The 12,204-nt window shown below is 36.9% G+C and overlaps 1 protein-coding gene across 1 annotated transcript in view; it reads left to right on the top strand.

The window, feature by feature from the left end:
• LOC138708978 (myrosinase 1-like) overlaps nt 1-12,204 on the top strand; it is a 42,861-nt gene that overhangs the window by 23,512 nt on the left and 7,145 nt on the right. Inside the window, exons 6-8 of the mRNA XM_069839402.1 lie at nt 2,746-2,840; nt 8,030-8,177; nt 11,785-11,933. Coding sequence (XP_069695503.1) covers nt 2,746-2,840; nt 8,030-8,177; nt 11,785-11,933 — 392 coding nt within the window. The remainder of the gene's footprint in view (nt 1-2,745; nt 2,841-8,029; nt 8,178-11,784; nt 11,934-12,204) is intronic.

The following is a 12,204-nucleotide window of genomic DNA, read 5'->3' as shown; positions in this document are numbered from 1 at the left end:
GTAGAGAGGAATATCAGCAGAGATGAGAGAACGGCACAGGTCGATGTTAAACTCAGATCTTACATTCGATGTTGTTGGTTGTGTTAAAAACAATTGTCTCTGCTTGGAATTTAGTTGTTTGTTGGCCTGATGTTTACTAGTTGTAATGTGTTGTTGCACCAGGAACTTTTGTGTAGATGATACTGCACACTGACACAAATTACAAAATAATATTTTATTGTCAGTTGATAAACCATCTTCTTTAAATTCTGAAATGTAACTTGTTAGTTTTGATTTTAAATTGACTGAATGACGTACTTTTGGCATATTTACCGTCTTTATAGTATGATTTACAAAACTGAACCTATGTGTACTCTGACTGGCATTTAACTGTTGAGCTGCACAACTGAAGTCTGTTAAAAATTTTAAATTAAATTAATACAGTTTTGTAACTTACTTTCCCATTGTTGATAGGACTGCTAATTTTCAAATAACTCTGATGTTAAAGGGATTACTGAACATGTGTTTAAATCTCTATTGTTGAAATGTATTTTTAAAAGTTAATGGAATTTTGTTTTGTTTTATTGTTAAACCTAATATAATATGGACTGTTTTATATGAAATATGGAAAATATATGGAAATTAACGAAAATATGTACTAAACTCTAAAATATGGAAAAATATGGAAAATAAAAGTAGGATTTTTCAACCCTACACATTGTGAAACATAAAGATAATGCAAAATATAAATTATATTAGCTTTATAAGTAAATATGTATTTACATATAAATCCTTTCCCTGATCATCATCCATGTAAAAGATGGAGCGGCCTTCTTCTCTGTACTTTTTTATTTTCCTCAAGTACTGCAAACTTTTGGCCCTAATGCTGTCATGCTGGACCAGAATTTGGCGATTATTTTGTGTTTTTTTTTCAATGAAATCCTAATTTCAAAATAACTTTCCTCAAAGTTGAGATACCTCCCTGAAAGTCGACAGTATTTCAATTTCAATAATATATATTTTTTGTAAGTGTGGGCCGCTATTTCTGTGAAATATAGAACTCGTGCTTTGGTTCGTCTTATGACAGCTTCATTAAAGTTGTCCTCAGTTGATTTTGGCGCCGATTATCAATGTCTTTAGTCTCCCTTATTATTTGGCTAACACAGCTCTCAGACACAGCGGTAAACTCTGCTACAAGTTTTCCAACATTTGTTACGTTTTTTCTTCCGACGCTATCTTCATAAAGCGCTACACATTGCTCACGACTTCTCGTGACTGCGAATGCAATACCCAACCTTTCAGTTTACTTCTAACAGGCAGAATTTTCACAAACAGAAAATAGCAGTGAATCTAGAGAATAAATGCTACATACTAAATAATACAAAACAGAAGCACTACGACTATTTAAGTAACTAAATGAAATGTACGTAACAAACACACTAAATTGCAATATACAAGACGGTGATGTAGTACGCCCACACTAACGCTCCCGAGATGTGACGGCTACCGCAGCCAGGGGAAGACTAAAAGGAACACCCCTTCGAACAAGCAGTGAACTCGCCCAAACCACTGCGTCGTCAGGCCAGAGCTGTCACCATAAAGTAACTGGCCTGTACTGTAGCCAGTGCCGTCTTAACGCATGAGCACAGTGGACAGTTGCCCGGGGGTTTCACGAGTATAGGGTCCCATGCTAATCTATGCACAGACCACAATTTAACATCAATTATTCAATCACCCGCCTCAATGTTCAGATCTCCTGCTAACTCGGTAGAAAGAGAAAAATTACGACTTGTAGCGGAGAGTTGATATGTCTGACATCCTGAAGATCATTGACTTCAAACCAATTATAAAGACATTTCAATGAGAAATTTCGTAAATGTTTGCGTTGAATACTTGATCAATAATAAATAATTCATGGTAATTTCATAATACGCGCCAATATTATCTCAATTTATCAAGTAGCATTTTATACGCTTAAATGTTCGTTTCCAATTTCAAGGTTCATGTTGCATTGTCCAAATATTTTTAAGGATTGAACTTTTCTGTACATCATGTTTCTTTATGTCAAAACACTGATTTTGTTGTAGATACTAAAAAACATAAATCTTCTGTTTTATAGATAATTTACATTTTTGCTCTTGTGAGTGACTAGGCCTATATAGGCAGGCCCAGTTCACTGCTTTGCCTGGGTCCTATAATTCTAAGATGGCCTCGCTGTAGCCACAGACGCGGGGACACACACACACACACGCACACACACACAAACACACACGATGACCAGTGGCAGAAGAGAGGATGAAGGATAGTAGATTTTAAGTGTCAAATGTTAAGAAAGAACGAATTCACTTGTACTTCTAGGGGAGCTTTGCAGTATTGTGTGACAGTCACTCTGTGTTAGTTGTTTTGAAAAGTGTGAGAATTAGTGAGTTTTCTGTACTCTGTGTCTCAGCCTCCAGTTATTGATTAATTTTTCTTTGTGAGTTAATGGTTTTGAATCATGAATCATATTGATGTACTTTTAAAACTTCCAGTTTCTTCATTAATCTTTGAAGAAAAATTAGAAGTAAAAAGACTTGGGGCTCATCAACTCAAAGACTTTAAGCCTTTTCAGGACGGAAAGGTACAAAATAGGAGTTTTGTATTTAATTTTAATGTTGTGAATTTAAGCACAAATTCTTCTGACCACAATAAACCACTATAAGTCATAACATTATTATTCCATGTTATTTTTTGCGAGATAATAATTTAAATTTCTTTACCACACAGGCAAAATTTCAATAGCACTCAATGTCAACTGGTGCGAACCCCTCACTAATTCAACTGACGATATCGATGCTTGCGAGAGACATCAGCAGTTTACCGTAAGTAGTAAGAAATTTGAATATTTTTGTATGCAAATAGACACGAAGATATAAAAGCATAAAATATTTTGCTACACCGCTACATAAAAAATTGTGTTACTTCTTATATTATATTATATTATATTATATTATATTATATTATATTATATTATATTATATTATATTATATTATATTATATTATATTATATTATATTGATATCACTTTTTTAAATACTAAATAACAAATAGAGTTACACTGTTACATCACAAACAGTTTAATAGAATCAGTAAAGTAGTGTTACTATTATACATACATATTGTAATATTACATATCCATACGTGCAAAAGAATCGATTACACTGGTCAACAAAATTTAAACTTTTGTCTGTTAAATGGGAAACAATGGGTGATTCTAGGTGACGTTTTTGTGCTGATTTCAAATCTTTTTACAGAACTTTTCTATCACCCAGGATTTTTGAGTAATCACGTGAAAAACATTTTTCGAATCAATACATTATAGTATTATGATATCTTAGCTGAAATTACATTTATTGACCTAAAATGCATGTGAAGCATATTTTCGGTTGTACTTTGCGTGAGGTAAATCTCTCTTCAATAACCAACAATAGTCTGCCAACATATTTGGACATCATTTACCCTGGTAGCGCCTTTCCATTTCCACGATGTCCTGGTGGAAATGCTCCCAATGCTCGTCGCTCACAGCCTTAGATTTTCAGGAAAGAAATCGAGATGGGATGCAGAAAATGTATTTTTTAAGACATATTACATCCCATGAACTTGTAGTTCTCAATCATCTCACTGACAAGTTCTCTGTAGTTCCCAGACCTGAAGTTTCCTAAAAAGTTCGTGACAACATTTTTGAAATACAACCATGCAGCTGCTTCTTGCATATTTAACTGGTTTTCAAATTGCGTATCTTTTATCAGTTCCCTTTTTTGAAGTCGACAAATATTCCTGCTTTTAGTTTAGTTTCACTGAATCTTGGGAACTTATTTTTCAGGAAGAGAAATGCACTGCCATCACGATCCATTGCTTTCACAAAATTCTTAATCAAGCCTAGTTTGATATGCAGTGGAGGCAGTAAGATTTTTTCAGAACTTACAAGTAAGTGGTTGGTGAAGAACATTATCTTGTCCTGGATTAAAGTGACTCTCTCTTTGACCAGTTCTTTTTTTATATAATGATTACTTTTATCTCTGCTATCCAACATGTACAAGAAGCAGCAAAATTTAGTATAGCCAAGCTGTAATTCAAGTGAGATATCTATTACTTTCAAATCCCCACATATCTGCCAAGAAAAATTGTCACACTTGATAGTGGATAGTAAGAGCTTCATATTCTCATAATTTTCCTTCATACCAACTGCATGAGCTGAAGGAATGGATGGATATTTGTTTCCATTATGTAGTAATCATCCTTTCAAACTGTTTTTGAGGAGTCTATTAACAAATGCCAATCCTCAGGTTTATGCTCAACACCCAGTGAATCGAACAAATTCTCAAATCATCGCAGAAAACTAGGTCCTACTCTTTAGAAAACAAATGCTCAAATTCCTTTTGGCGTTAGAGAAAGAAACTTATTTTGATGTTACCTGCAGCAGCTTCCAGCCTTTCAATCTTGAGACGAGTAATTCTCCCTTGCTATTGCTTAAACCGAGATCCCAAACCAAATCATTTAAATCCTCCTGTGTTAAAAAGTGAGGTTCATTTATAGTATCATCTTCCACAAAATCTGGACCATTTTGTAATTCAATCTGAACATCAGGAACACTTTGAATTACTTCAGTCAATGTAATATCATCTGGTGGAGTTGGTATGGGAAGTCCTGGCCCTTGAAGCACTGGCCGAATTGCAGAAACTAAAGATTGATATTTAACAGTGTCTGGACTTCGAACTTATTCCAGATATATTTGTCAAGCAGAAGTAGCAGTCTGTCAAATGATCCTTAGGTTCGCGCCATATCATTGGGACTTCAAAGGCATATGACGGGATCCTTTTAACCAGTTAGTTAATAGTGTTAGGTACACATTTAGCACAACAGATTTCCGGGGCCCATGTCTTGTTCTGGTCTATTTTGTTGTTAAAATAACAGTCATAAGCTCTTCTAACTAGAAGAGTAAAATTTGGCCTCTGCGATTTTAAAGTGAGCTCACAACACACTTAACAGAAGTTGTTTCTAACAATAACACACTTTCAAGACATGTTTCTTATACATTATACACTATCCTTGCAATGCACTATTAGGTACGGTATTATATACTTCTATCACAATTCAATTGACAACGGAAGAGAGCACAGGATTAGCTTCTTTCTTTAAAGAAAGCTTCTAATCATCTGGGAAATTTACCGTACAATCACAGTTTTGTGAGGGAAATGTTATTGTTGTTATTCAAGAATTCACAAGCAACAATACCAAACGTTACAAGTCAATAGTTGACACAATGTAATGAAGTATAAATGTAAAATACGCCTTCTAATCATCATGTTGTATACCACAAATGCTAATAAAGACTAACAAATTTATTTTCAAAATAAAAAAAAAATTGGTGGGTGATGGAAAATTTCTGACTTCATTTTTGGAATCAGCAGATGGCAATACATAAGAAAAACCCGAAATTATTTATTTAACAAAATCATTGTTGACCAGTGTTATTAAAAAAAAGAGAGATGGATTACAAATGTAATCGGCACGAGTACTGGTGCAACACATTATGACGCGAGCACTGAAGGGTTAAAATAGCATTAGCCAAAACGGTGTCGGCTTCATATAGTATTGTGACTGGTGTACAGATGGCATCAGTCTGAGAAAGCGTAGGGTTTTTTCGGAGGAGGGTAAAAGGGCACTGTAGTGGGACTTCATCGGAACCTTAGCGTACATAGTTGAGTCGATAGATGGCACCACAAAGTAGCCGCCGCGCCGTACGGACTTCAACAAACATTCGTAAAAGAACAGTAAGACACAATAAGCCCATTGGAGGCCGCGGTACATGCGTATGGGCCCCTCGTTCCGTTAGGAAGCGACTGAAACCCGCAGCCCGCACGGCCTTTGCGTGCTCGAAACTTACCAACGCTCGTCGCGCTTCCAATGTTTTAAATACATCTTTGAATTATTCCTGAGAACATATGACATATATTCTTTACAATTCTAGAATGCGACTAGAACTAAGTCACTAAATTCTTAGCAAAATACGCCAAGAATCTTAACATATATATATATATATATATATATATATTTGTGTGTGTGTGTATATATATATATACATATACAGGGTGATTTCGTTCAAAGTGTACAAACTGCAGGAGATGATTCTTGAAAGGATAAAGAACAAACATGGTATAATGAACATACGTCCGAAAATGCATAGGTTCTGTGCTATAAGCTTTTATTTATTCAACAATACTACAATGCAATGCACGACGCAGTGTCTTTTTTTTTTTGGTTATTTTACGACGCTGTATCAACAGCTAGGTTATTTAGCGTATGAATGAAATGAAGATGATAATACTAGTGAAATGAGTCCGGGGTCCAGCACTGAAAGTTACCCAGCATTTGCTCGTATTGGGTTGAGGGAAAACCCCGGAAGAAACCTCAACCAATTAACTTGCCCCGACCGGGATTCGAACCCGGGCCACCTGGTTTCGCGGCCAGACGCGCTGACCGTTACTCCACAGGTGTTGACACGACGCAGTGTCATGAGGCCACAGTTAGAGGAGGTGTTCAAAGTGACTCCCATGGGCCTCAAGGCATGCATGTACGCGCCTTAGCAGAGACTGCCGCACATGTTCAAATATTCCAGGCTGCATCCGGATGGCGTCATAGGCAGCGCGAATGTGTTGTTCCAGTGTCTGCGCGTCCGGGATGGATTCAGCCTACACGATGCTTTGAGATGTCTCCACAGGTAGAAATCTAACGGGTTGAGTTCAGGTGACCGAGGAGGCCATGGAATTGGACCTCCTCGTCCGATCCATCGATCGGGGAAGATGATGTTGAGATGCCTCCGCACGGTACAGTAATACGGAAATGGGCTGGAGCACCATCACATAACCAAGGAACGTCTTCCAGCAGGAGAAGAAGGGTCACCCACAAGTAGTTGAGATATGCCTCGCCTGTGAGGCGTCCTGTAAGGACGACTGGTCCAACGAGACGGTCAACAATAATCCCCGCCCACACATTGAGGTCGGAGCGGTGCTGATGGTTCATTTACATCATAGCACAGTGACTCTGCATATCACACACATGATTGTTATGGAGTTTGATGATGGCGTCCCTTGTAAACGTGTCCTCATCTGAGAATAGGATGGAAGTTCCGATTACGGGTGACCTGTCCAAGGAACCGGCGACAAAACCGTTCCCGCAGAGGAAAGTCCCTCGGTAACAAGTGCTGCGCACGTTGCACGTGATAAGGGTAGTAACAGTTCTCATGGACAATGTTCCACACGGTCGTCTGGCTTACCCCACATTGGCGAGCCACCTGCCTGGTCCTGATACGGCAGTCTTGTTCCACAGCGTTTAGCCTATCACATCTTCCTCCAAGGCTGGGGTACGTATCTGGCGCACCCGCCCTTCATGGTGACCCAGTCCTGTAACCGAGCCTGTCTCACCAAAACGACGAAAAATTCTTGCAAACGTTGTATGTTGCGGATGCTGTCGATGGGGTACTTTTCCCGGTACAGCCGTGCAGCTGCCCGCCCATTGCCATGTGCTTGTCCGTATGTAAATACCATGTCAGCCTGTTCTCGATTGGTGTATCTGACCATCGTAACTTAGCGCTGCACTACCTGCACAAACAATCAACGTTAGGTTTAGTCGACACTACCACTGAAGCGGATGTCTACGTAATGTTACCGATAAAAATGCTCGCTACCGTCATTCGGAACAGTGCTGCTCTCTAGTGAAGAAAGCATGCATTCCCGACCTACGTTCATTATACAATTTTTGTTCCTTATCCTTTCAGGAATCATCTCCTGCAGTTTGTACACTTTGAACGAAATCACCCTGTATATATATATATATATATATATATATATATGCTTTACATAAGAAGAGAACGCTGCACTTTAGAAAACTGTTATTGCATTATCCGATTATATACACACATTTTCGTTATAAAATAATTAAATATTTGCGTAATGCAATGTAACAAAAGGAGGTCTGTATAATAAAATAATGCTTAACTTTCTCTATACAGCTGGGTCTATACGCACATCCCATCTTCAGCGAGGAAGGTGACTATCCCACAGTTGTTAAGGAAAGAGTTGCCCAAAACAGCGCTGAAGAAGGATACACGAGATCACGTCTACCAGTATTCACTCAGGAGGAAATAGAATACATTCGAGGTGAGATTTATTATTTTACATCTGGAAATGTTATCTTTTATTTAACGACGCTCGCAACTGCCGAGGTTATATTAGCGTCGCCGGTGTGCCGGAATTTTGTCCCGCAGAAGTTCTTTTACATGCGAGTAAATTTACTGGCATGAGTCTGTCGCATTTAAGTACACTTAAATGCCACTGACCTGGCCCGGAATCGGACCCGCAACCTGGGGCATAGAAGGCCAGCGCTATATCAACTGCGCCAACCGGGCCGACTTTTACATCTTGATTTTAATTATATGAGAATTTAACGAGTTTTCTTTTCCATAATTCACTGTAAATGTAAAGAAAATTGTTAGCACTCTGGTACCTCTTTTGTGACTTTCTATCATGTTGTTAGGTCTACAAAATAAGAAAACATTGAACAATTTTTTTAAATATTTCCCATGCAAAGAAGATTTTAATGAAATTGTGATTCTTAACAAAAGAACAGTGAAAACGCTGCGAAAATCTGACACTGTAGAATAGTAGGACGAATGTTTTTAGCTTGGATACATATCATCAATATTGATCTCTCGCGAAAGGTATTTCTATAATGTGATTGTGTAATAAAATTTATATTTTTATATGTTTTGTACGAATTTGATATTTTTACTAATAAGTAGCCTAGTTAGTAATCAATTCTACGTTGGTATGTTTTATGAATCACACATAAAATGCTACAGAACATTTGCCTTACAAAGGAGGGAAGTAAAAAGTCCTTACAGAAGATGGGGAGCATGTAAAATCAGCCATACGTAACAAATGAAATCCAGAGCAAAGTGTAACTTGCTGCTCTGAGTGTGCCCTGCGAGCATACTCTGACGCAGGCACTGAAGATGAAGTGTCCGACTGGTAACTGAGCACTCACTCACTCCCTACATATTTACACGGACATGCACATCTAACAACAGTTTAAACTAGGCTAGTCCGAATATACACACAGTAAAGTAGATACCTATACTTACTTACTTAATGGCTTTTAAGGAACCCGTAGCTTCATTGCCGCCCTCACATAATCCCGAGCAAGATTAATCCAGTCTCTACCATCATATCCCACAGCCCTCAAATCCATTTTAATATTATCTTCCCATCTATGTCCCGGCCTCCCCAAAGGTCTGTTTCCCTCCGGTCTCCCAACTAACACCCTTTTTGCATTTCTGGATTCGCCCATACGTGCTACATGCCCTGCCCATCTCAAATGTCTGGATTTAATGTTCCTAATTATGTCAGGTGAAGAATACAATGTGTGCAGTTCTGTGTTGTGTAGCTTTCTCCATTCTCTTGTAACTTCATCCCTCTTAGCCCCAAATATTTTCCTAAGCACTTTATTCTCAAATACCCTTAACCTATGTTCCTCTCTCAAAGTGAGAGTCCTAGTTTCACAACCATAAAGAACAACCGATAATATAACTGTTTTATAAATTCTAACTTTCAGATTTTTTGACAGCAGACTGGATGATAAAAGCTTCTCAACCTAATAGTAACAGGCATTTCTCATATTTATTCTGTGTTTTATTTCCTCCCGATTATCATTTATATTTTTTTACTGTTGCTCCCAGGTATTTCAATTTTTACACCTCTTCAAAGGATAAAACTTATTCTGTTATTCTACATTGCTAATTTTCTCAAAAAAAAAATGATTGAACGAAATGGGTTAAGTTACAGCTTTTTTGTGCTAAAGGGGTTATGTCAGTGATTACACAATAATATTAATTAATTACCTCGCACCATTTGATGAACTCCTTGAATGAATGTATCATAAGCCAAGTAAACATATATTTGGACATTTACAGCCAGTTTTCGTGTAGAAATATTTATATCCTGATTTATGAGATAGGTTCAAACTTAGTTTTTGCTCTCCTGAAAAGTGAGTAATATTGACTTAACCCCCTTTACACGAGCACCCGCGAAATTTCCAATTTTTATATTTCCATTTCGCACAATATTCTCGTCACGAGATGCCTATACAGCATACAAAGTGTCAGAAACAGTGTCTTGTTTAAAACGAAGGCCAGCATAATATACAGTTTGTTTTTTGTTTTTTTTTTTTTTCTTTTCGTTTATTGTATTCCATTGATCTTACATTAGCATTGAAGCTTTAAGATGTGGAACAAGTCAAAATGTTACAATATTACAATTTTTTGGCGAGTGAAGTGCGGTGAAGCCGAGGACTTGCCATAGACCACCCGGCATCCGCCCCACGGTTGGGAAGAACCTCGGAAAAAACAAGTAGGCAATCAGACCAAACGGGGATCCAACCCAAGCCCGGGCGCAGCTCCGGTTCAGCAGGCCAGTGAGTCTGCCGACTGATCTACGTTGGAGGCTCTATAAAAATATACATTGCATAACAATCAGATTATTAAATTTACAAGCCTAAAAAATTTATTACTCATCAGTTTAGCTATAACATATAATACGTAGCAAGTAAGTTAATTCAAATTAAAAACATAAACAATTCAATCAGTTGAGTTATACAAAAATTGATAACAGGCCTACATATCATGCAACTTACTTCAAATTATGAGCATAAACAATTCATCAGTTGAGTTGTACAAATTAATATTCAATTTTAAGCATACTGCATATACAATTCATCAACTAGGCTATACAAAAATATACAATACATAGTAAACAGATTAATTCAATATACAAGCATACTTTCGTTATGTTATACAAAATTGCACAATTCACATCACGTAGTTTGATTCAATTTATAAGCATGAAAAATTCATCAGTTGAGCTACCAGTTAAAGTTAATGGGAAAAGATGTATTTATTTGTCGAATGTGATGCTGTGGTCCTATGTTTATTTTGTGCAAAAATTATGCTTAAACTCATAAATTGTAATTTGCAAAGACAGTATTCTTCATATCATAGCAGGGAGTATGATAAATACAAAGACAAGGAATGTGCAGAGTTATTGTTGATGTGCTCAAGAATAAATTGATGGAAGTACTGCATGTAATCTATTACAGTATTATTGTTGTTATTATTTGTAGTAGTATTATTATCATCATCATTATTATTGTGAAATTCATTATTTTTTAACAAATTTTGTAATGTCGATATACTGAACAAATTATTACATATCAGTAGTCTACACTGTATTATGATTTACTATTGTTTTATTATTATTATTATTATTATTATTATTATTATTATTATTATTATTATTATTATTATTTAGGAAAAGTTTTTGGACAAAGAAATGAATTTTAAAAATTCCTACTGAATAGTTCTTTCGGCATTTAAAATTCGGACATGCCTAGAAAAATTGGGCTATCCTAAGTAAAGGCTCATACATGATTTCGACTGGCCAGTTCAAAAGGGAAACAATTTAAAAATTTGAAGCATTGAGAAACCTGCATTTTAAAGCCTCATGTTGCTGTGAAAAATTCAAGGATCATTGAAATTACTATAAATTCTGTTAATGATGTTTTATATATACTGTAAGTTTTAAGTTAGAGTGTATTAATTAGATTTTTCATAGCAACAGAAGCTTTAAAATGCAGTTTTCTCAAATCTTTAAATGTTGAACTGGCCCGTCGATTTATGCAGTTGTATCAATCAATTTTTAATTTTCGTCATAGGAACGGCTGACTTTTTCGCTGTCAATCATTACACCACTTACCTGGGTACATCAGGAGAAGAGGGTACTATTCCTTCAATAGGAAGAGACACTGGTGTGATCACAACTCAAGATCCGGAATGGCCTGCTGGAGCGACGTCGACGTCTAGAGTACGTATCCTCTATGCAACTAAAATGCCTTACTCCTAACAACGGGACGTTATAGCCCAGACACTTTCTTATGAAAGAGACTAAAGTTCTTGGATTTTATAAGTACAAAGAGAGCGAAGTTTGCAATGTGTCGGCATGTCTATTGGTATTGGTAATTATTGACGGAACAAGGGGCGTCCCTAACCACTTCAGCCCAAGTAGGTTTTTTGTGCACCTATTATGGAATAAGTTGGGTGCCGATTGTGCTGCCAGGTTAAGCCGGCGCCATCAT

This window comes from Periplaneta americana, chromosome 11 (genome assembly GCF_040183065.1).
Source record: "Periplaneta americana isolate PAMFEO1 chromosome 11, P.americana_PAMFEO1_priV1, whole genome shotgun sequence".
Lineage (NCBI taxonomy): Eukaryota > Metazoa > Arthropoda > Insecta > Blattodea > Blattidae > Periplaneta > Periplaneta americana.
Note: the sequence above shows the minus strand (reverse complement) of the source record. Positions and strands in the feature narration are given on the sequence as shown.